We start from the raw sequence: 26,856 nt of genomic DNA on the forward strand, positions 1-26,856 counted from the left end.
TTCGTTTACTCACAGTTGTCACAGATGTCCCACTCGTCTGAACCGTCACGGCAGCAGAAGGTTGCAGAAGGACCGTATAGGGACGCACTCGAACACCCCGCCCAGGGGTATCGCACACAGTTTGCTAAGATACTAGGGTACTCACAGTTGTCACAGATGTCCCACTCGTCTGAACCGTCGAGACAGTCGCGTATTGAGTCGCAGAACGACCGTATAGGGACGCACTCGAACACCCCGCCCAGGGGTGTCGCACACAGTTTGCTAAGATACTAGGGTACTCACAGTTGTCACAGATGTCCCACTCGTCTGAACCGTCGAGACAGTCGCGTATTGAGTCGCAGAACGACCGTATAGGGACGCACTCGAACACCCCGCCCAGGGGTGTCGCACACAGTTTGCTAAGATACTAGGGTACTCACAGTTGTCACAGATGTCCCACTCGTCTGAACCGTCGAGACAGTCGCGTATTGAGTCGCAGAACGACCGTATAGGGACGCACTCGAATACCCCGCCCAGGGGTGTCGCACACCTCGCCGTGTTGTTTGGGCATTTGAACTCCTTCTGACCTGTAATAAATATGACAATTGAAGTAATAATGTAACAAACACTTTTCTGAAAACCTCAACGCGAGATAATCGCGGACAAACATACATACATACACACATACGGGTCAAACTGAGAACCTCCTTATTTTTGAAGGCGGTTAAAAAAGACCAGATACATTGGGGCTTTGAAACTGCGCACAAAACGGTTGGCCTTACTCACGTATGGATATTAAATATACGTATGTATATGTGCACCGTACGATTTTCCCTAGTTGCATTGCAGTCACTTTCAGTATGTAAATGCTGCACAAGTCCTTAAGCCCTCAAGTGATTCCATGTTCCAATATCGACAGCTCAATAAACAGATGAAGGCAATAAGTAGGTATATGCCCTTCATACAACGGTATCAGAAGTTCTTCACCACTACGGCGAAAAGTTTATCGGCAAGGCGGTACCTACTTAAAGTACAGTCAGTAGTAGCTTATTCAGGTAATTTTGGACCACGTTCCCGTTTACAAGTACACCTGAAGGGGTCCAAGTGGCGACGCGTCTGTTAGTTGAGACACTATAAGCTTACACGTGAAGGGGTCCTCGTCGGAGTCGTCCCGCTGGCCGCAGTCCGTGTCGCCGTCGCATCGCCACGCGGCCGGTATGCAGCGCCCGGTGGCGCAGCGGAACTGGCCCTGGCTGCAGGGCGATGTGTCCGTGGAGTTTGTGGCATCGGAGTGGCTTAAGTGCTCTGGAAGGAAATAAGTGTTATTAGTCCTCATGCATTGAAATGTTATTACTATGTATAGAACCGGCACAGATCCAAGATGATCCAAGCTGACACTAAGAACAGCGAAACTATGCAAATATTAGTCATATTTCGCAGTGTGGCAGGGGCTACCTACCGCAGTGTATCTCGTCTGAGCCGTCGGGACAGTGGTCGCGCGCGTCGCAGCGCCACGCAGCAGGCACGCAGCGGGAGCCATCGCGGCAGAGGAACTGGCCCGGCCCGCAGGATATGAGGCCGTCCTCGGTGCCGAGCGAGGGGAATGTTAACTCCTCGCCTGGTATACCTGGAATTATTTATGACTAATAAATATGAAGTCTTTGATTGAATATTTGTGTTGAATAATACTAGGAATATAGTGTAACCACAGTGAAACTAATCGGAAGCACTTTACGATGTCTAGTGTTGCAAAACCGTTAACAATTTTTAATCTTGATTTATTCTTATATCATTATAATAAATAATAATAAAATAATAAATGTTTTATGAGTATAACATGTTCTCATGGCTCTAAACTAAATTCTTATTTATTGTTCGTGAAATATTTTGCATCACGTTTCGTGCACATAATACATCAACCTCTGTCAGTTTACACATCAGCAAAATAGCGAAAATAGCATAAAATTAGTATTTTAAATTGACCACACTTATGCATTTTCCTACTGACACAAATTTGATTAAATCCCTACTAAATTTTATAAATGCGAAAGTAAGTTGTCTGTCACGTTTAAACCGCTGAACCAATTTAGATGAAGTTTGGCATGCAGATAGTTTGAGGCCCAAGGAAGGACATAGAATAGTTTTTATCAATCATTCAATCAATCAGACATTTTTATAATCAGTCCACGCAGACGAAGTAATGGGCAGGAGCTACGTACTAATGAAATAATGGTTGACTGGTAGAGAATGCCTTAAGGCATTAAGTCCGCCATTTGTACTTTTTTGTATTGTGCAATAAAGGTTAAATAAATAAATAATAAATAAATAAAAGCAGATTTACCAAAATATTTTGTAGTCTGAATGGAGAGGTGGTCCGAGTCTTAGCTTAGGTTTTTTATGATATATTATAAGCCTATACGATGTCCCACTGCTGGGCAAAGGCCTCCTCCCCTCGATTTCCACTCGTCTTGGTTTTGAGCATACCGGCCAGTCGTTGAGATATACGTCTAGGTCGTCCCGCTATCTCCGTCTGCGCCTGCCCGATCCTCACCCGTCTTACGGCACCCATACCGTGGTTTTTTGGCCCACCTCTGTGGGTGCATGAGGCAGACATGGCCGACCCAGTCCCATTTCAGCTTTTTTATGTTAATAATTGTAAAATTCTAAGCCAAGATTAAAAATGAATAAACGAATAATTTTGCACAGGTATAATGTTGCAAATGAATTCAGAAATTCAATTCCATATTGCCAGCTATAATACTGAAAGGCCGCGAGGTCAGCTCCGACTAAAAACAACTGACGTTCTGAAAATACGACAAAAGTATGCAAAGGTCAAGGGTACGTGTCAGACGTTTGTAATGTGTTTTTTCGGTATTGTTGTGTATTTACAGCTAAAATGTATTAATCGCAGAGGAAATCTTTCAGTGTTCGGACGAAGTCCCTTAGCGGACGGTTGGCAGATGGGGGCTAGGCGAAAATGAGTGTAAGATCTTTTCGTCGCGAAAACCCATCACGACCCGTCTTATTTAAAATATTTCTCTAAAATAAGTAGCTTAATTTCACCGGCTTACGTATATCTTATACTAGCGTCTACATGTATATCGAGCAGTGTTGGCCAAAATGTTAATGCAATTGACCATTAACCATTACAAATTGAACCGTAAACTGTAACCGTCCGTTACGGTTTACGGTTCAATTTGTAACGGTTAATGGTCAATTGCAATTAACGTTCGGCCAACACATGGTATCTAGTATATGTATAAGGTCTGGGTGCTCACAGTTACAGGCGATCCAGCCAGGAGAGGCGATCCAGCCCTATTTGTACCAGTGGTGGCCGCAGTTGCCAACTCCTGTTGGTAAGCGAGCCCAAGAGATGATTTTTGTAGTTACTAGACTTACTCGAGCGCGTCGGATTAAGTTATAAGTGATATCTTGCTACTCGTGGAGTCTACTTCAACCACGTCTAGTCTTTCAACTGCCGTCAAATTAAGAAAAAGCGTACAAATAATTGCGAGATTAGGACAATTATAGTATCAACGTGAACAAAGTAACCAAATCCACAATATACGATCGCTATAATTAACTGCTTACCAACTACTCCACGGGTAGCAAGATATCACTCATATCTTAATCTGACACGCTCGAGTAACTACAAAAAATCATCTCTTGTGCTCCCCAACCATGTTCTTAGGCGGTTTAGACCTCACCCAGCAGGGTTCCTTGAAGCCTGCTGGAGTTACTCGCAGAGGAAGAGCAGAGAACGATAAAATATTAGTATGGATGTATAAAATATCGTTATAGGTACCGATAGATTAGATGCATCCTACATTGTGTCCTTGCTTATCAGTAAGGTCAGACACATGCGGATTTTTTCAGGATGTTACACTGAATGCCTGAATGTATATGATTATGGCTTATCAATAAAATATCGTTTAATTTTTTTTACTTAAAAATTTCTGCAAGTTTACTAAATCGCATCTTCGCTCAATTTTGGTAAATAACGCCTTAGTCGCCTTATATAATTATAACGGAAATAAATGAGGAGTGTCTTTTCAAAAATCTTTATGAAAACAATACAAAAATAAGCTCTTTTGAAAAGGACGTCCGCTAGCTGGCGCGGTTGCACAGAGCGGGTGAGCGAGTTAACGAAAAATAGTATGAGCGTTGATAACTGGCGCGGACGCGTGCGACGGTGTTTACCTACAATGGCACCCGCGTACGTGCGTCCGCTCCGTGCACCCGCGCAAGCTAGCGGACGGCCTAAATTATATTTATACGAGCCAGTTTACAAAATTTCAATCTAGTCCATATTTATACATAGTTTTTTGATTAGTATTTTATTAACCGACTTCAACATTTCAAAAGGAGGAGGTTATTAAAAATATGTTTCACATCGCCTATTCGGAAAAGGGCTTCTTCCCTGCTAGCAGTGATCAAAGTAACACTTTTCTGTTCTAGGACACTAATTTTATATATTTTTTACTAAACATCATAATTTCCTCATAGGTGATGTGAAAAGCTGTATGTGTCACATGGTATCAAAATTATTTCCATCTTAGGCGTAATTTATACAATTGTATTACGCCCAAGATGGATTCTATTCAAAATCCTGCGCTTCGTTTAGGATTCAATGTACGCCCTCGCCGTAAATATGTCAATTTGCCGCCATGTGACACAATCAGCTATTAACGGTTACTGGGACTTACTTTTTTCCCAGTGGGATTTTGTTCTCGATAATTAGGTTTAAAGATTTTTATTTCTCATATGATTACGCGTGCAATAGAGACAGGAACAGGACGGTCAATGTACGAAATTCTCCGTGTTTAGCGTCCGTGATTTACTCGCACTAAACCATAATATACCCATACTGTTTATTTGAAGAACACATTCACATAAACTATAACCATCTGTGCAGGAGTTCATGCGGGCTCACAGATCACTTGCGTACTAGACGCAACATACTCGTACAAGACAAATCGCGGTCAAACACTAGTCCTATTTGTACTAAACCATATATTATGCCTATATTTATCGATCTGTCACGGTCTTCGTAAACGCATTAGAGCGTTTTCACATTGCCCGATCCGATATCAAATGTAGGATCCTATATCCGATAATGTCGGTCCAACAGCTGACGGGGGCCCTACAATCCCGATATGGCTGAAATTATCTGAATTGCCTCTCCGATATCGAAGTTTACATGGTGCCTATGGAAAAACCGGCCAAGTGCGAGTCGCACTCGGGTTCCGTACCATTATTTATAAAAACGGCAAAAAATATATGTTTGTTGTATGGGAGCCCCCTTAAGTCTCAGTAATAGGGTCCCGTTAGACCCTTTGGGTACGGAACCCTAAAAAACAGGCACTTAGATACTCTCTAGTAAAGAATGCCCTATGGCATCAAGTGCGCCTTTTTGCATTTTTTTTAAATAAAGATTCGTTATACTTTACTATTAATCTCACGCCTGTATTCCCAAAAGGGGTAGGCAGAGCACATGAAACTGCTAGTTTCAGTGCCACTTCTAGCAATTAAGATGTTTAAAAAAAATTATGAAATTGTGATATTGTATAGTTTGACAGGTTGCCAGCCCATCGCCCGCAACATACTTGAAACCATATCCCACAGTCGACTTCTACCGACACCCACGGGAGGAATAGCCGTGGTGAAATTCTTAACCCGACACCACACGGGTAAATAAATATATACAGAAAAACAGATATCGGATCGGACATTATGAAAATGCTCTTATGATGCGGAGTCTGTAAATACTAGTCCATGTGCGGGCATGACGTTGCATTCGTGTCCCCTCTTAAAATCCGAGCCAATCATGTCCTAATAGGTTCGTTGAATGTGAACGGAATTGAAACAACAGATCTGTATGCATTATTTATATTATAACTTATAAGGTGAACCCGGTCACTAAGATGTAGTGCTTTTTAATATAAGGTAAGGTGGGGTAAGACTATCACCGGGACAAGACAAACACGTGTATGGAATCCTCATTCGTTTAGTTGATATCTGTGTATGGCACATTGGCAACACAATCACCAAAAAATAAGGTGTGTAACCAAAGTTTGTATCAAAAATTTAATTTTCGGTACAAGCTTTTATCGCTGCTGTTTTACACAGGCAACTTAACATCAAAATCTTTGAACAATAATAACTTAATGCACGAACTTAATGAAATTTTAGAAATCCTATAGCTTCGATTAATGATATACCATATTATGTTGGGTTTTGTAATTTATTTTCATACCAAATAAATAATTTTTATTCCGTCAGTACGTCAGATTTAATAATGTAGCTTTAAAAAAAATACACAGACGTAATCTACAGACTACCTGTTGATTAAAGGCTGGTCCAGACGGGATGAACAAATTGACATTTGATCAGAGTAAAAATTGGCGTCAATCGCATCTAGCGTCCACATGTACACAATTGTATCGTGGAATCGGCAAGCTAATGCATTATAAGGCCAGTCCAGATGGGACAATTTTCCGCCCAATCTGATTAAATTGTCAAATTAGGTGGTGTAAACGCAAAAATGTAATGAATTGGGCGGGAAATTGTTGCGTCTGGACTGGAGCAAGGTTTTGACCAGTTAAAGACCGCCTCTCTTCCCCCTGCTGTGAGGGCAGTCGCCGGACGCCGTTATCTTGAGGTCACCCGTACCCGACCTGAGATACATCTCTTCAAATCAGCAAAAGCGAGTCAAGGTCTCGCAGACCATAGTAACATGGTCTCTAATTTCGATAAATGAGATTAATAAGGGCCTCCGCTAGCTGGCGCGGTTGCACGGAACGGGTGAGCGGGTTATCAAAAATAGTATGCGCAACGCGAACTAGCGCTGATGCGTGCGACGAATTTTACCTATAATGAATGAATGAATGAATGAATGTATGAAAATCTTTATTTTCAGGCAACTATAGAGGCCCATAGATACCTTTTGAACTAGCATACTCGAACATAAAATATATCTAAAACCTAAAAATAGACAATTATGGCGCGATGCAGTTCGCAACCCCGCAGCGTCAGGGAGCCAGCCGCGGTCCGGAACTTGAGACTCTTCGGCCAAAACTCCTCCTTGGTGAAGGTTGCTAGGTGTTCAATGACGCCCGCGTGCGTGCGCCCGCGAAGATCACCCGCGCCAGCTAGCGGACGGGCTAACATAACCTTGCTTATCTTTTTGCTTTCTATTTCTATTATTTATCTACTATTGACATCTGTTCCAGTTGTCGCCAGGGTCGCCTCGCTGCCGCCTGCCGCAATAGAATGCGCAAGCAAAACCACGTATCATCAAATGCCTTGTTATAAGCATAGTTTGGACCACTTATACCTCGTTTTTATACCCCAAATATTAAGTTGGCAGTCCGATTGCCGCAATTTTCCCGTCTGTTCCTTCATTTTAAAGGATCCGCCACGTCGCTGCTCAAAATACGCTGACGCATCGTATACGCCGTGACTTGCCTCATGCGAAACTACGATGCGTCAGCGTTTTTTGAGGTGTGGAGTCTCTACATGTGGAGAGCATGCGGTAAATTCGTGACGTTTACGACACGACACTGCGATTCCGCACTGTTTTGAGCAGCGGTGTGGAGAGGCATGCGACAAAATTATGACGCTTACGGCACGTCACTGCGATTCTGTAGCGTCACCGTAATTTGAGCAGCGGTGTGACCGATCTTTAATACAAGATTGTAAATTAGCTTATATTATAATTTTAGCATGTTGTATTTATAGACACAGCTTATAAACCGGTTTTCTCTCCCCCTATTGTGGGGGCAGTCGCCGGACGCGGTTATCTAGAGGTCACACGTACCCTACCTGAGATACACGTCATTGGACAAACGCGGCGAGTCAAGGTCTAGAGGGACCACTTAAAGTTGGATTATTTATACAAAGCCTTTAGGGGTTAAATCAATCGCTACTAATGTTTTTGTACTAGTGGCTCTGTGAGCTGAAAACCTCGCGATAAGCATTAATCATACAAAATCTTAAAAAAATGCGTTTGTCGTGGAACACTCGGTTGGAATTCAATAAATAATACCTGCATACACGTCCGGGGATCGAACCCGGATCGCCGCTGCTACCACCTGTTTCTGAGCGGCTGTTTGCCAACTGCGCCATTATAGAATATACGTAAGTAGGTGAAATGAGGCTACTTATTCTCGAGAAAAAAATTTAACAAAAGAAGGTCGGGAATATCTTACACTTTTTTTCGCCTAGCCTATTGTGAGTTCGCTGTGATAATGCCTCATAGAAGTAAGTATTGCAACGATTCCTTATCGGACGGTTGGCAGATGGGGGCCAACCGTCCGATAAGGAATCGTTCCAATACTTACTTCTATGAGGCATTATCACAGCGAACTCACAATAGTCTTAAGCGCCATAGACCCTACTGGCGCTTAAGCCCTTTATGCCATTTTCCGCCATTTTAGAACTTTAAAAAAAAGGAAACAATAGAAACATTCTAACTATCGAACCTATCACGAAATATTACGACAATCGGTCGAGAAATATGAACTGCAGAGGAGAACATCCGGACCATACGAAAGCATTTTTGTCCAAGCTGAAACGGAGACCTTCCCTAACGCTTGGTCAATTATATATGCGAAGGTGACTCTGTCTGTTACCTCTTCACGTACTTAAACCGCTGAAGCGATTTAGATCGTCGTGGATATAGTTTGAGCCATAGAGAAATAAATAAGCAAAAGCATAGAGTGCTCACTCCATACATCAGTTTTCTTACTAAAACGCTTATTATTTTCGTATATCTGAACAGGGCCTGTATAGTTTAGACGCTAAAGTGCATGTTCAGATATTTTTGACCAACTTGGCCTCTCAGATATATCTGATGGCGACTGACAACTCCCGTTCTCGGCAATCGATTGGAATTGCACGGACGGTCAGATGTTTACCTAGATCGAGGATTATCTTTCATGCATACCGACACACATTATGTATGGTTTTAAGCGTTAGAGAATAAGGTCCAAATTAGGCTAAAGTGGCAAAGGGTTTCATTAATTACCATCGAGTTCATAAATATGTATACATTTCTTCACCTTTATCCATTGCAATAAGGTGAAAAAGTGTATACATATTTATGAACTCGACTGTACATTTACCTACACTGTTGTGGCTCTTAATGCTGTTATTCGTAGATGTGTAGATATACATTAAAAGTTGTTTTTGTATTCTGCTTTTTTAAAAAGATATAGATGGTGTCATTCGCGAAGACGCGTCCCTTGATCTTATTGTCATGTATATGAACTATAATGTTGCTGACTTTAGTTTGTATGTATGTCACTTTATTGCACATAAACACGTTTACACAAAATAGACATCTTCTTCTTCCTGCCCTTAATCCCAACTTCATTTGGGGTCGGGCCTTCTTGTGCGTTTGCGCCAGGCCGGTCTGTCCTGGGTTGTCAACAATTGGATATTCTGAGTTTTTAGTCTCTTTCGACACTGTACCACCAAATGGCGGGCCGTCTGCCTCTGCCTCTTGATCGCTGCGTGCTGATGTTCAGCACTGTTTTTACCAGGCTGTCCGTCTGTTACCAGGCTGTCCGTCTGTTACCAGGCTGTATCTCATGAACCGTGATAGTTAGACAGTTGAAATTTTCACAGATGATGTATTTCTACAGCCGCTATAACAACAAATACTAAAAAGTACGGACCCCTCGGTGGGCGGGTGCGACTCGCACTTACCCGGTTTTTTGACACCAAATGTAAAGCCCGACCAGAAATATATGATCATTGTCAGGAGGGCGCTGTTATTCTCATGTATAGGGTGACAGTTCAGTTTAGTATGAAAAATTTAGTTCCAATGAAATTCCGCAGTATGGCGCGTGATCATATTTTACTGGTCAGGCTTTAAATGTGAGGAAGTGTAGCTTTTGCGTGTGTATGATGTTTATGATGGCATTGTAATGTTTTCTTTTTTGAGGTGTGGAATAAAGAGTATTTGTATTGTATAATATAATATTATCAATGCCTAATACACATTTCATCGCGGATATCTATATGTCATGACCCTACGGAGATAAACAGAACAGACTGTCTCAAGTGGGGAGTCGTTGACTCATATGCGTTTGCGCAGAACAGATTACTGCTACTAGATGTGGCATTCGTGGCTACTACTAATAGGCGCATTCTTGTTGATTTAGTACTAGCTTGTGCCCGTAAGTTCGCTAAGTGGAATGAACACGATTGATCAAAATTATCCAATGTCCTTTCCAGAGCCTCAAACCATCTCCGTACCTAATTTCATCTTAAGACGAAAAAAGAGCGGAATCATCTTTTCATACAAACGTGTCCCCATTTTCCTCTCTGGATATTAAAATTATTGAAAATACGTTGACACAATTTGTTGTTTATCAACCACAGCTATGACATACGCCATACGTCACTTTTTGATATTTAACAAATTTAACACATATCAGTGTCATGTCAAATGGCGTTCTAAGTAAAATTACTGTGGCTACAAAGTTTTCTTCGACAATCCCACTCTATTTCAAATTCTCTTTGCTAGTGGATAGTGATCCTGCTTAGTGCTTACAAAGCAGAAAGCAGGGATCGGAAACCGGTATTTTTTGTATAGGAACGAAAACGGTATTTTTTCGTTCTTTGTTAATTATTTCATTTCTAATTGGGCAATCTAATAATACGAAGTCGTTATCTAAAAACACAACGTAGTTCTATATTTGGAGTATAAAATAAACCGAAATATATGTTTATTTCAAAGTTTTTCCAAAAAACCGGTTCCGATCCCTGGCAGAAAGTCCCGGATTCGAATCCTGTTAAAGGCATCTGTATGTTTATTACAAATTCATGTTCCAGTGTTATGGATGTATTTAGTATGTTCTTGTTGAACCTACTCTGGGACTGGGTAGATCTGTGACAAAATGTCCTATAATATTTATTTATTTGTTCTATTTTACTGATAAAATATAATGAAATATCTTGGTATCTATATGGTCAACATTTTCTCTAAACAGTTAACCGAAGGACAGGTATTTTAATAGACCACTATCGCTACATAAGGACAGGATATCAGTCATTTACCTGAGTACCCAATTATTTATAAGATCTTAGAGCATTACTTCTACAGCCAATGTGATTTAACTTAGAATCATGTACCTATTAACTTATTACCGGCAAGGCGCAGTAAAACCTAGATAAATGAACTATCACAAGACATTAAAATGTTGTCTCAATCATAGAGGTAGGTAAAGGTACTCGTATTTCACATATAGTTTTCGTACCAAATATTGAGGATCAAATCTCAGAAGAAGTAGATTCTGTCTGATTTTACTCGTGGATCCCCATAAGCAATTAGAATTTATAAGCCAACTAACCACATGTCTCAAAAATGTTCAGTTCGCGTATCTCTAGAAAAACTAGTAAGCAGGTAGTACTGCGCATGCTGGATACTATTAGCGCTAAAAACAAGAGTAAAAAACTGACAAACCGGTCTAGAAGAGCATACTCAACCAGCTTTAGTTGGTTGCAATTTGAACTGAAAACAAACCTTAGCGAACAAGTGACCGATATATATATGGTATCGTAAAAAATAGTAGTGTCAGACCGAAGCCGAAACAGGTGCTTGTTCTAGTTCAGCCGAAATATAATTTTTATACCGTCATCGAATTCATCTAAACTTCGGTCGTACATTACCGAAAATATAGTTACGGCGCGGCCGAAACATAATCTTGTGGGTATGGAGGTTGAAGAGTGTTTTTGAATTTAAGTATGTGCCAAACTTTTTGAGACATAGATACTTCTAATTGGCCGCGATAAAGCGCATGTGGAGAGACACGAATACTAGCCGACCCCGGCTGCTGCATTTAGTTAAATCATTATAGTTTTGTACATATAACAAGCGTCAGATCGCACAGTCGTCCCCAAAACGACGGCGAATGACCGCCCCACACGGTGGGGCGCGAATGGACACAGTCTCCAGAGCAGGGATGCGAAAGAGACCTCTCACAAAGAAAGGAAGGAAGGGTGTCAAATGAAACCCACATACACTTATAAAAAGTTGCATTCGTAACATTACGTACCTAGAACAAAGTCCTAGATGATAGTATAGTGATGGGTCACACAAACAAGGAATGACAGGTTTTTTATGAATGTTACTCATATATTTCCTCGGGAATATAGTAAACAGACAATTTCACCCACGACACGAACGATGGTTCAACGACTCAGTAGTGACGTGCCGTTGACAATATTCTTTCTCGAAAAATATTGCCATAGGCAAAGTAACTTTTTTACAAGCTTTTATTTAACTTGCAATGTTTGTTTGTAATATATTTGTTCGGATCAAATCTTGCAAGCTAAATTAGACCCACTTCCCATTATTCAATATCATGGTACCATCGAGCTGGTATGATGATGGGTACAGGAGGTGGCCATGGGAGCTCTGTGATAAAACAACGTAACCTAATTGTGTTTGGGTTTGTTACAATTATATCCGCGTTGCCTGTTGAATGAAAAGTACAGTCAGCGATAAAAGCTTGTATCGTGATGTTTTGTCAAAAAACTTCTCTTCATTCCGATGTGTGTCGGCTGCCAGACTGGATTGGAGGGACGCGGAACGCGAGGCACAGGACAGGAGCGAATAGCGACGTCTCACAAAGGCGTAGGCGTCTCTGTAGGGTGACATACAACAACAACGTGTTGTGTGGTCTAACATCGTGGGTGCAACCAAAATTGACGATAGTCACATCACTATTCTAGCGCTCTCGGCAGACACCGTGCAAGGTCTTTACTGGAAGCCATAAACGAACTGTTTACTCCGCATTCGCTTAAAACGATTCCTTCCTTGGAGACTCCACTGTAACTAGAAATTCCGCCATTGCATATACGGCACAATGAGCTTAAACGCCCAAAGCTCCATGTAGATGGCACTGCAGTGAATTGTTTATGGTGACATTTCTTGTTTTTTTTAACCATCACTTAGGGTCGCTCACCACTACTGACCACTGTCAATATAGAATTATATCAAATCAAGTCATAATAGTTACTAGTTTAAGAAATTTTATAGTAAATTCTGAGTCAATCAAGCAATTTTTTTAAACATTTGGCCAGGTTGACAGCTAATCTTTCTGTACATCGGACAATCAATTAACAAGTGTTTGATAGATATATCATATCACTATTACACCTTAAGCATTTATTTTTAGTTTCCTTGTTTATGAAGTTAAAAAGTTGAACTTATTGGCATCACGGACGGTTTCTATTTTACATAAACCAATCTCTGACAAATAAATAAATAAAAGAAATAAATATTATATGACATTCATACACATATTGACTATTTAAGCCTCACAGTAAGCTCAAGAAGGCTTGTCATGGGTACTCAGACAACGATATAGATAATACATAAAATACTTAAATACATAGCAAAAACATCCATGACTCAGGAATAAATATCTGTACTTATCACACAAATACAAATAAACGCCCTTACCAAGATTCGAACCCAGGACCATGGCTTCATAGGCGAAACTGGTCGTCAAAACCTACCTGAACTCCCTATATACCTGAAATATGTAGGTACCTCACGCGTATATGCGTATCAAATGACAGTTATGCAAGTATCTTGTACCGTAACACCTAGGCTAGATTGCGGCCAGGCCGGTTAGCCCACTGATTAAATGCCTATCGAGACCTATTCGATGTTGATCGTAATAACGTAATAAGCCAATCATGTAGTATTGAGAGTTATGGTTAGTGGTTCTAAGGTGACAACGTCTGTATTAGCCTACAAACGATAATAATAGCTATTTAATTATTCATATTATGGATTACCACTTAATGATTTGTGTTTATTGTGCTGCAAATTGCAGTTCGTAGTCAAGTTTGTTAAGTACTTAAGCAAACGAAAGTTGTTACCTGTGGTTTTTTTTATACTACGTCGGTGGCAGACATGCATACAGCCCGCCTGGTGGTAAGCGTTTACCGTAGCCTATGGACTACGCGTTGTCGACCCTAACATCCCGCTCCCTCGTTGAGCTCTGGCAGCTTTACTCACCGGCAGGAACACAACACTATGAGTAGGGTCTAGTGTTATTTGGCTGCGGTTTTCTGTAAGAGGTACTTTCCCAGTTGGGCTCTGCTCTAGATTTGGAATGACATCCGCTGTGCTGTGCCCTACCTGTGGTAACATATGAGTAACAAAACCAGCTGTTAGTAAACTTGCTTTGCTTCCACACCAATGTCATTCTTTGACGTAAGTAGACGCCCGTTTTTAAATTAAATATAATTTAAGGCGACTAAGACCCATAGATACAACAACAACTTACAACTATATTACATATAATGATAAAAATCTTAAAAACTAAAAAGTATTTCGGCGACACAGTTCCGGTGTAGTATTCGGCAGATTCCCACGGAACCGCCGAAAAACCACACTCTCCGGCCTTTTTGGTCTGGTTTCCAGCAGCAGCCGCGGCACGCGCACTACGTACGAGCTGGAAGACTTTCAACTCGTAACGGATCTTCTTGCGAACATATTCCACCACGTTTGATCTGGTTTCAACTGTACTTAAGGGCAAATCACACCAAACCGCACACGCAGCACGGAAGCTTACAGAACTCTCACTGTCACTTGTAAATATATACCAATACGTTTGTTTCGAATGTATGTAGGTATGTATTTGTACAACTATTTATAAATAGACTAGGTACTCAACACTGGCGCCAACGCCAACCCAGATTACTATAACATATGCGGAAACACTACAGCATATGTGCATCTATAAATATATAATTTTGCAATGTAACTCATGTTTGGCTACTACAGCATTGGAAATACTAACAGCAACACTCATAAGTAGAGTTGCCAACCTTAGTACACAGATTTGCGGTACATTTGCGATCAAACTGCGGGACTTGGCTATAAAATGCGGGACTCCTTCACCCGGCCTAACTGGGTAAGGTATATTGGCCGTCGACGTAATGAACCCATGAAAAATTAACTTTTTAGGCAGAGTAGTGCCAAGACTGCCAAGCGAGCGAGCGAGCACACGGTGATGTTTTCGAGCGTTACTCATGTCGCAAGTATATTCAAATTATAATCACGCGGTCTTTGCTTTATAACTGAACGTTCGTTTCAGAGTTTGTAAGTCTAGCATGAAAACGGGACAATCGGCGTCCCGCGCGGGTCCTTTGCGGAACGCATACTCTAAGGCTCCAAAAACGAGACGACCCGCAGGACGGTTGGGAACCCTACTCTTAAGGGGCGTAAAGCCAGGAAATTAGAAAGGAACAAAATATACGACGCGCCGCGCGAAGCTTACGACGGAAGATATGGCGATTGCCTATTAGCTTTTAACGTTTTACCTAAATAACTCTGAAAGTATACTTTTGATTTTTTTTACTTTAAAACAAATAAGTAATATTAAAATTACTAGAGTAGGTATATGTGTGTTTTAATAAATATTGCAATCTAAATGTTTTTTCGTTAAGGGTTATTTATCTTCATGCAAAGTCTTCGATTGCAAGTAAGTCCTAAGGATAAATCATGGCCCTAGGTCTATTACTATTAGGACTGATTTTGCAAATTTGCCTTGTCTTTTTTTAATCCCTCGCATTCGATATGAAAAATAGAGTAAAGGCACCATTTCAGCCTCAGACTATTAGCACTCTCACTGCGTTCGAGCGCCAAGCTACCTCGACGGAAATGGGTGCCTTTCATCCCCTGGTCAAGCCTTACGCTTAGCTGCCGTACCGGGATCATGCGATTTTAGTATGCAAATTGAAAGCGGGCGTTCAATGTCAATATGATGTCAATCTGCTATGTATTAACTAAGAAGAGAAGACTTTTTGCAATAACTCAAAAACGGCTGGACCTATCATATTCGCTATAGTTTTCATTGAAAGTATCTATTAAAAGCTTAATTGTTTTACGATTTTTTCATATTTATTTATTTCGGAGCGATTATTTCCGAAAGTATTCACCTTGTCAAAAATGTATAATCAGGATCCGTATTCGTTTTGAAAGACCTATCCAACAATATCCCACACTTCCCACACATTTGGACTAAAGTGAAAAATGAAATTCAGAAAAAACATGTTGTATGGGATGAGAGGTATCCAACATTTTTTTTAATTTTTGAAGTGAAAACTTCTTTAGCCGCGCTGTGAACTTTTTGTGATGGGAAAAAAATGTTAAACTCGCGACAGGTCACGTGACCGACAGATTCAACAGAAAATTCGTAAGACGGACACGTAACCTGATCGAAAAACAAATGTTAAATAATTGTAATAGTTCTGAAGTGTTACATTTTTAATGTAATATAAATTGTCATGTTTGTGTACGATAGCGCAATAAATGAATATTGTATTTTACCACATCAATGATAGATAGATACCTACTTTTATTACTGATAATTAAAGCAATTCGTGCAAAATTATTCCCTAACCATTCCAAAATATCAAAAATGCACAACGTTAATATTCAAGTTTTTTACTTCTGCCGGCACTCCCGGAGTGCAACCTGTTGTTTTTTTTACCATTTTGTCGCCATGCTATATGTATCCATGACAAATTGCAGCTTTCTAGCAGTCTAGCACTAATGATCACGGAGCAAAGCTGCGGACCGACAGACAGACGAAGATGGCGAAACTATAAGCGTTCCTAGTTGACTACGGAACCCAAAAAAAGGAATATATAGTATATGCCTAAATTAGTTTAGAGTCCTATAAATCAGCTACCTTCTACTAGAATATCACCGCGCTTCTTTACCAACCGCTTGAGAGAAGTGATAACATAGTCATTCAGTTAGATCATGAAAATATTTTTTTTTAACAAGGCAAGTACCATAAACCATGTGGAATATTCGCAATAAAGATATACAAAGGTATATATAAACCTACGATACTTGCTTGGATTTGATTAAGTATTCGTTACACATTTCATGTAACCGCTGCGCCGGCGCACGGTCCGCTGCGTTCTTCTCAAGTTACACAGCTCTTACACACGTCAAGGGAGTTCTGACTTCTGACTGGACTGCTATGTATGAATCGACCTTTACGATGGCATTAAGGATTGAAAAAAATTTGGGCGCGCAATCTCGGTATTCCGAGATCTCAAAATAACGAGATCTCGCAAATTTTTTGTAAGATTAATCTTGCACATCAAATTATGCGCGATCTCGCAATATTGGATTAATAGAAAAGAGCAAGAACTGCAGACAGCGTATCAATGGTTCCAACAAGCATAGAGGCAGAACGACCCTCTTCTGCTGGCGATAAGCTAGATATGCTGTGTTTTCTCAGTAGTTCGTTTCAAAATAACCCGTATACCAAAAAATAAGTCGAAGATTTGCGAGATCTTGGAAAATCTTGCGAGATATAACCTTGTCAATGTTGCACTTTCATTGAATAAGTTTTACCTACCTAATCACTTTAAACTACGGTATTTAACTAAAATAACCTACCTTACTTAAGAGGTTTTCCTCTTTCAATATTTTAAGGTTAAAAATTTAGCCTGATGTCATCCGCATTATAGAAACGAATCAATTAGTCCAATTTACATTAAATTTGGCTCAATAATTTTGCAGTACGGTCGAACACAAGACATAATTCCATCTACGTTTCAGCTTGCGCAAAAACGGATTCGTATGTCCGTCCGGATGTTCTCTTGTACTGTGTACAGGTCGCATTTCACGACCGATTTTCGTGAAATTTTGTGAACAGGTTCAGTAGTTAAATAAAATATTTCTGTCGTTCCGTTTTGTTCCGTTTCCGTGTTTTGGAAAAAAATCAAAATGGCGGAAATTGGCATAAAGATCTATCCCACTTACTTTACACGATGACTCGCAGATTAGTCAAATCTAACCTTTAATAACATGACAATTCGAGTCTAGGCACGCGTCTTTGTGAATGACACGATCTATATTCTAAGTTCGCTGTGATAATGACGACGTAAGTATATTTTTACAATTTTTAAGCTTATCGCAAGGTCTAGAGCTCGCAGAGCGACTAGTATTATAAATCCGAAAATAATGCAGTCTGTCTGTTACGGCTTCAGACTAAACCGCTAAACCGATTTAGATAAAAGCTGGTTTGAGGCTCGAGGAAGGATAGTTAGTTAGTTAGTGCTTCTGGGCATTTTCCGCAAGTCAACAACCATTGTGCGTGAAACGAGGTAGCGCTATTCTAAGGGCTCATTTACACGGTGCGAGAATTCGCATTTCATTGCGGTGTTTGATCGGTCGGCCGAATTGGTTGTAACCTCAATACGCAATGTAACTAAAATCGCATGCGAGATCGCGTGCCGTCTAAATAAGCACTAACCACCCCCCTTCACGAAGCCTAGCAATGTTTTAAGGTTGCTAACTGCCTCTTTTAGTGTGCACGGAGTCCCTAGGTATTTCCAGGAAAGATATTAGGATAGTTTTTATCAATCATCATCATCAGAGCTCAACGAGGGTGCGGAGTATTAGGGTCGGCAACGTGCATGTAACTCCTCTGGAGTTGCAGGCGTTCATAGGTACGGAGACTGCTTACCATCTGGCGGGCCGTATAACTGTTTGCCACCGACGTAGTTTAAAAAAAATCCTACGCAGGCGAAGTAGCGGGCAAAAGCTAGTAGAGTTCGTGTCATCCACGATGACGCGCAGATTTGTCAAATCTAATCTTTAATATCATGTCATTACGACTCAACTCACGCGTCGTGAATGACATAATCTATAACTAAATACATAGACTACTAAAATCATAGCATTTCATTAACACTGTTAATGAAATGCTGTGATTCATTCAATTTTTTTTATTTGTAATTTTTTTTTTGTGTTTCATAGTTGCTTCATTAGCATTCAGTGCGGTGGTGACCAGATGTCCAGTGTTTTACGGGTTGTCTCGTATTTCAGGCACGAATTTTTCATTTTCCCCTGATTTGACGAAACCAATACGGGACAGTACATTGCCCCGTAATTTAATGATTCAATGGCATTTAATGATAAAAATACCTTTTCGAACAATATTTATTTTCTCGCACACAGCGATGAACACTGTGTTTATTAATATGTATTATTGTTTTAAGGGCATTTCACTGGGAAAGTCGAAGTCAAAAGTTAAGCAGTTGTTTTTTTTTAAATCCAAATATGTAATTACAAATTGTTGATTTATGATTGTTTTAATATTCATTAAGAAAACCAAATTGTGTACAGGTATATAGATAGAATACTCCCTTCATTCTCGATTTTACTGGCACACTTCAGTAAAAGATAGCTACAGCTTAAACAAAAACAATTGGCAACACAACAAATAGCAACTATTATTGTATAGGTCATTTAGTTGATTATTCCACATTTTCCTTTCCAGACAATATAAAAATTGTAGTCTTTTTATACACTTAACATTGTTTTCTAAAGTCTCAATTGATTATGCCAAATTTTTGTAAGATATGAGTGAATGTTGATTTTTAATAAAAACAACCGCCCTGTCCTGTATTTTAACCTCGAATCCCGTATTTTCAATGCAGTTTTCCCGTAAAACCGGAAATCAGATCTGGTCTCCTTATGGTGGACGCAACTTCGGTACCTATAAGGAGCACTGTTCGTAAGGCTATTCTGGCTAAAATAGGTCCAGTGTCCTTGAAATTGATTAGCATACATAACCTATAGGCCTCCGATTCTAAGGCTTAATTACGTCCTCAGTGAATTAATTTATAACTCATATCTATTGTATATAACCATGAAGACAAACAATAACTAATGAACCTTATATGTACGTTATAAGAACCGTAATTGGTTGTTTGTGGTTTGTGATTGTGGATGCAAAGCATGTCGTTAGATTTCATTATGCAGCTAAGACCTAAGGTCTAGGTGTTAATATTAATACAGTCGCTATCAGATATATGAGAGCGGCTAACGTGCTCACAAATATGTGAACATATCTTTATTGTCAAGGCGTCAGAGTGCGTGTTCAGATATTTATGAGCACCTCGGCCGCTCCGATATATCTCATGAGGCCTGTAAATCGCCTTACATTGTAACAGAATTATCGGCTTTTGTCTATTGTGTTAGGTACAAAAGTTGGCCCGTTGTGACAACTGATTGTTTTTAAAAGCCCCGTTAAAATGGTAAATTCATAACCCTTATGGCTCAGTTTCTTTGATCGATACGAGTAGGGCCCGCGTGCGGGGTGCGGGAGATTTCCATAAAGCATGCCATAGTGCCCGCATTCGGGGAACTGTTTTCATTGGTCCATAGGGCTCGTATGCGGGGTGCGGAAGATTTCCAAAACGCATGGCATTATGTGTTTCACTCGTCGTCATACCACCTTACCGCCTGCGGGGAGTCCTCGCACGCTTGATATCGAGCGAGTTATCGACTAATGACACTGAGCCTTTATGGTTCTCCATAACTCAGACACTATGATAATATATGTATAACGAAATAGCACAGAACTTAAATTCTTTGAACGTAACGACCTGTTTTTTGGAAGTCACACCTTATAACCGCTCGACTGCACACGACTGCTCGTGCTCGTGTTGGTAACTGTTGTTTGAGACCTAGAAATTGTTCAATGGGTGTAGTGTGCTTGAACAGTTAGGCGAAGAACGGTGCCTAGCGGCATAAGACCTAACTATACCTATGGTACACGGTGCTCTAGTGACTAAAATATTGACGTTACTGGCTAAATGGCGCTGTAAGGGCATCCCCAAAGCGTCTCCCGAACGTCGGTGTCTAGTCAACTCTATGGCTGCTGCTCGACGCAACGTTAATTTCCCACGAATTGACGTTATTTTTTTGAAGTTCGCTAATGAGCTTTATAAGTGCAAAGACTATTGACAATCTAGACTGCGTTCAATGGGTATTGGCAATATAGTGTGCTAAAAACGGTGCCTAGCTGCCAAACTCAATTCCCGGACAATTTGCGTCTGGAAGGTTATATAATAGCGTTACTCGTCCTGGCGCTGTAAGAAGGCACTTAATTGGATCAGGTGGCCTTTAGTAGATCTAGCGATAAGCCGACAAAAAGTCGTGTAAATATATTTATATTTGTTCACTCTCGGGCCCATTTCTCGAACGGTATTGGACTAATATATATTATTAGTCCACGAACAGGGGCCCATTTCTCGAACGGTATTAGACTAGTATTATTAGTCCACGAACAGTCAAGTCATATGGGTTATCATGGCAACATACAAATAATATTAGACTAATACCGTTCGAGAAATGGGCCCTTGTCAAGTCGTATAGGTTACCATGGCAATTGGCAACACACTAATAATATTAGACTAATACCGTTCGAGAAATGGGCCCTTGTCAAGTCGTATAGGTTACCATGGCAATTGGCAACACACTAATAATATTAGACTAATACCGTTCGAGAAATGGGCCCTTGTCAAGTCGTATAGGTTACCATGGCAATTGGCAACACACTAATAATATTAGACTAATACCGTTCGAGAAATGGGTCCCTGTCCCCCTGTACTGTATTTATAGTCAGCGGCATTAAGAGTCACAGGAATCCGCCGGCAAAAAGCCGCTCATTGGTTGAATATCAGGGTAGGCAAAAGTGCCTACTTAGAGCCGCGTAAAAATAGTATATTAGTAAAACACTAAATAATCTAAAATTACCTATCTTCGCCACCCGACCCCAACTTCGCCTAATCATTTTTTTACCATGAAAATTATACCTACTAAATCCAAAATGCTAAAAAGCTCACGAATTCGAACGTACTATACTTATAATAGGCATAATTTAGATGTTCCGCACAACACCTGTCTTAGCTGACCTTAGGTTTTCCGGTACCTAGTGCTTATGTATTCAGCACTGCAACACGAATAGACATAGTCATAACTAACGCCTGGGCTTGGGCATTGCTATGCGGCTGAGGCAACTGCATTGGCGCACGGCGTAAATTCGGTGCACGGCGGGAAGAGGTTGATACTTGATACCTCGAGGTATACGGTGTTTATTTAGTCGCCTGAAATAATTTACGGGGTGAATATATATATCATACTGAGCAACTTTTACTATGGAACCAACCATTTCTTACATTTTTGCTGTCTGAACTTGACATCTATGGGAGAGTAAATTTTTTTTTCGCGTTTTTTGGTTTGCTCCCATAGTGAAAGTTGCTCAGTATGACCTATATATTCCGCCCGTAAATGATTGCTGGTAACTAAATAAACACCCGGTATAAAATTGATAAAATTTGAACTTAAAACAGCGGCGGCATCATTCCATTTTTATCACTTGTCACTATGCACGTCACTTTCGCACTTACATCCTTGTTAGAACGGGACAGGTATGGTGCCAAATGATAAAGAGCCGACCATCTTAGCCTTACAGAATAACAAAAGGTTAAAATTTATTTTGATTATATCTCAAGTTATCAACTTCTTCCCGCCGTGTACGGAACAGAGACTGCGTAAGTTAATAATAATAACTCAAGATTTAAAATTGAAGAAATTTGAACTTAAAATAGAATTACATAAGGTTCAAATTTCTTATCTTATTTGTATCTCGAGTTATCAAATTCTTGTCTAATATACGTTCACAGGCTTAAAGTCACATAAGTATAGGAACAATGTGGTAAACAGAGATGATTGAGACCATTTAAATACCGTATCCTACAGTGGTATTGCTTTACGGGACAAAAACGAGACGGGTAAAAATATGGGACGCCATACTTAAATACTGTGACAGTCCCGTCCCGTATAAGGGACGTATGGCAAGGAGTAATAATTACATACTATAAACTATGTTTAATGCAAATTGTGAGTTGTTGTAGGCCGGTCGATTTGAATTTTAAAATAAATGATGATGATGATTTTGAAAGATAAATATTTAATATCGTTCTTTTGTTTTCAATTATTTTTTCTTGTTAGTGAGGTAAAAAAATCTGTTTCATTCGGCCGTCATGCTTTGAAACCCTCGCAACGATCATGATTGCACTTTTGGAAACATCGATAGGTGGAATTACGTTATATCTTTAAATAAAGACAACATATGTTTGTTTAGTAATAACTTATTTCTGCGTATTCAGTTATACCCCATTTCATTTACCAGGGCGGGATTCCACTTAAGACTGTCATTAGGCGTAAACAATAGTGACAACAAGAGATACTTACCCGGCAAACTTGTTTTCCGGCATCGTGCCTTACATGTAACTGTTCAGTCTTGATCCTTTTGTGTTATTTGACCACACGCTGGCTTTCAAGAGCAGAGCTCATAAAGAAATTGTTAAACAATAGATCAACATTATGGTTCTCTTTCAGTTTCAAGTGGAACCCCGCCATGGTAAATGAAATGGAGTATAACACTGTGGACGTAGGACACGCCATTACAAATATTTAATTGAGTAGTTACTCCCTTGTCGCTTTGAACACTGACAAATTCTACCTACCGCAGAGTTGATACGTTACTGCGATAAAGTCCTATAAATATCCAAGCTATTTACTCTTTACTAATTCAAAGTCACAGTGGCCGGCTCGCACGAAATACCGACAATTTTAAAGAGGTAGCAAACAAGGTAGAGAATATGTGTACAGGCCAATGCAGTAAAAAGGTTTTAATTTCTAATGCTCTGAAAAGTGGGCCGTTGTTGTTCTATAAAGTGTGCAAGTGTGTGTTCCGTTAATTTCAAGGGTGCATTCCTGAGCTTAAATTAAGTAACTTACTCAAAGACTTACTTAAATTAAGTAACTTATTCGGAGTTAATTACTCAATTTCGGAGATAATCAATCATTCATTTTTATCTTATAAGGCCCTTACGAGCGTGTACACTTGCCTTCGGCATATTGATTAGTGTTTAGTACGAGTTCATACATTTGCTACTAAACGTAAGTGCTATCTCGGACGATCGATGTTCGAAATGACATCTGTCACAGTGGTTAATTGTTTCGTTGAATTAAATGTAATTGCCGTGTTACGACAACGCTATATGCAACATTTAATTACTTTTTATAAAAATAATTAAAAAAAGAAACTTTTTTTTTAAATTAACTATGTCATTTAGTTTCCTTAAACGTACTTACCTATACCCCGAAACTAATAGAATTAAGTAAAAACACGGTGTATCATCCTACTTTTTAGCATTATAAAGAAGGTAAGCGATTCTGACGTGTCTTTTTATTGAATAACACTTCTGAAAAATAAGTCACGGCACATATGTACCAATTATACGAGGGCTGATCCAAAAGTTGTTAGTTGCTCCGGCTCTATTCATGCGATAAAAAAAATATTTATACTATTGTGAGGGATATTTCAATGCTACTTATGGCCATCAATTTTTTTTAATTAATGCAAATAGTTTTTTATATTATATATTTTTAACTGAAAGCTGTTTTGTACAGACTCTATACAAAACAGCTTTCAGTCTCTATACTATAGAGTTACGAACTGCTTAGAAAAAACGGCAATTTTGGGCACAATTAAATGAATTTCGTATTGAAATCTTTGAAAATCGAACTTAAATTTACCCGGGACTAATTATTATCTTCCTTCTGCTATTTCCCATGTATAAATCAATGATTAATCTTATATGCATATATATTATATTTTTAAATATCAGAAATTCTTACTTTTAATGAAAGGCATCAATGTACCTACCATCTTTCTTGTAACCTATGTTTAACAAAATAAATGAATGAATGAATAAATCGCAGCGCACATTTTTAAATCGCTTGCGCTGTGCATGCACGCTGTACAGTCAGCCAAGAAAGTGGTTTACCACATGTGTACATGTGTTGGTTTTATTGCGCACTTAATAGGGCCGGGGTTCTAAATAAACCGGACATGTGCGAGTCGGACTCGCCCACCGAGGGTTACGTACAAATCTTATTTTTTTTGTAATTTTTTTTACTCTATAGTTTTGATATTGTTTTGTGAAACTAATTTATACCTATTTGGTTCGTATGAATAAGTAACACAACTGAAACAAATTGAAAAACAATTTTTAATACTCATTTATACCTACTTGGTTCAGGAACTTCTTCGGGAGGTATAGGTTTTTTTCACAATTCATTACTCCCGCGTGAACAATACATTCCGTTCTCCTTCAGTCACCCTTCAGTATACCTGCATGAAATAAGATTTTTTTCGAGCAGGAGATGAAAAATATTTTTGACAGTAATTTGTTTATAGGTTGGTATGAAACCCTCAGGACTAGCCTATTAAGAGCAATTCCTAGCTGAGCAACTTTTCAAATCTCGAATTTTTGAAGCTATGTTTCTGTCGCGCTGCGGTGGGCGGGAGCGGGAGCTATCTATGTGTGAGTGTGCGCACACAGATGCGAGACTCCAGTGCCCGCTCATTGCGCGCCGTTCCGTCGACATCGCCCGCGAGCCGAACGGAATTTATCCTGCGCTGCCCGATGCAAGTTGTTTTTGTTGTTATCACATAATATTGTTTTTCATTTTTATATTATACTGTATCTATTAATTACCATATAGGTAAAAACTGCAAAAAAGAATGATGTCCCTGCTTCGGTCGTCGTCGTACAGTCAAGTGCAAAAATATGTATCGAAAGAATCGTCTCATAAATATGGTACTACGCTCTTATTACACTGGAATAAGATGCTATGGGACATATTTTTGAGTAAGATGTGTACACCCATATTTTTACACTTGACTGTACCTATCCGTTTTTGTAAGTAGGTATAAATAATATATGGCTAAACTACAATCTATTTAACGTGTATTACGATGGGGCTAAACTTTGCGCCTTATTGAAGAACGTATCGCAATGACAATCTGGGTAAAGTATGTTGGGTTAATGCCGGACAATTTTGGGACCAATTGAGAGAACTCGTGAGAAAATGTTTTTTCGAGATCTCAACACGTGACAGATTCTTGAAGTACGGAGCGAATCGTTAAATAATAACCGTAGATTCGTTCGTATTCGTAGGTCCGGTGTCTGCCCTTCTCCAATGTATATAAATTACATTACGGCCACCAATAATTACAAACTTAAAAATTGTCAACGAAGGTTTTTTTTTTCGTATTTTTGTATCCGATTTTAACCCTGATACAAAAATTGGTAAAATTGTGGCTCTCAAACTTTGATACCTATGTCATAAGGCAATTGATAAGTAAACAATGTGCTAAGAAACCTCTTATTGTAAGGTTTACCCGAAGTAATAAAGTAAGAAAAACCACTAAAATAATAGATAGGTTTCGAAGTTTTGACAATTTATGATCTCGTGAACTGTACAGGTTTAGTGAAAGTGTAAATGTATTGTTTATTAAAAGGAATGTAATGGAAGATATTAAGTACTTAAGTAGGAGGGACAAAAATCAAAATAAAAAATAATCGTGCCCAGTCATTTTTAATGAAGGTCGCCAAAAAAATAAGAATCAAACTTAGAAATCAAAAAAGATTAAGTAGTTCTTTAAAAAGGTCAAGGTTTTTTTTTATACTACGTCGGTGGCAAACAAGCATACGGCCCGCCTGATGGTAAGCAGTATCCGTAGCCTATGTACGCCTGCAACTCCAGAGGAGTTACATGCGCGTTGCCGACCCTAACCCCCTCCCACCCTCGTTGAGCTCACTGAGAGCCCATCTTGAAGTATAGAAAATAAGTAAAATTGTGATTTTGTTGGTATAATTTTGCAATTATGTATATATATATATATATAGTTGATATACAATTTTTTATAAAATGTAAGGATCGTATGTAAAGAGTAAAGTAAATAGATAGGAAAAAAGAGCCCTCTTGAAGCATTTTAAGGAAACTAATTTCGAAGCCCTATCTCTAATTTGTATCCTAAACTAGCTATGTATGTATGCGTGCACATCTACATATGCATCCGTATGTGTAGGTACTTTATTGCGAAAAATTGCTCATTTGCTATCTATTTTACTCGATTTTGTTATACAATAATTCAACATGTATCATCATCCCTA

The 26,856-nt window shown here is 39.5% G+C and overlaps 2 protein-coding genes across 2 annotated transcripts in view; one reads left to right on the forward strand and one right to left on the reverse strand.

Annotated features, from left to right (window-relative positions):
- Positions 1 to 26,856, forward strand: part of LOC133529953 (NADH dehydrogenase [ubiquinone] 1 beta subcomplex subunit 3) — a 197,330-nt gene that overhangs the window by 163,766 nt on the left and 6,708 nt on the right. The gene's annotated exons all lie outside the window — the stretch shown is intronic.
- LOC133530406 (low-density lipoprotein receptor-related protein 1) overlaps positions 1 to 26,856 on the reverse strand; it is a 168,260-nt gene that overhangs the window by 136,465 nt on the left and 4,939 nt on the right. The window contains exons 2-4 of the mRNA XM_061868314.1: positions 1,439 to 1,606; positions 1,123 to 1,284; positions 420 to 566 (exon numbers count right to left, since the gene is read on the reverse strand). Of these exons, the coding sequence (XP_061724298.1) occupies positions 420 to 566; positions 1,123 to 1,284; positions 1,439 to 1,606 (477 nt within the window). The remainder of the gene's footprint in view (positions 1 to 419; positions 567 to 1,122; positions 1,285 to 1,438; positions 1,607 to 26,856) is intronic.

The sequence above is a fragment of the Cydia pomonella genome, chromosome 22 (assembly GCF_033807575.1).
Source record: "Cydia pomonella isolate Wapato2018A chromosome 22, ilCydPomo1, whole genome shotgun sequence".
In the NCBI taxonomy this organism is placed as follows: Eukaryota; Metazoa; Arthropoda; class Insecta; order Lepidoptera; family Tortricidae; genus Cydia; species Cydia pomonella.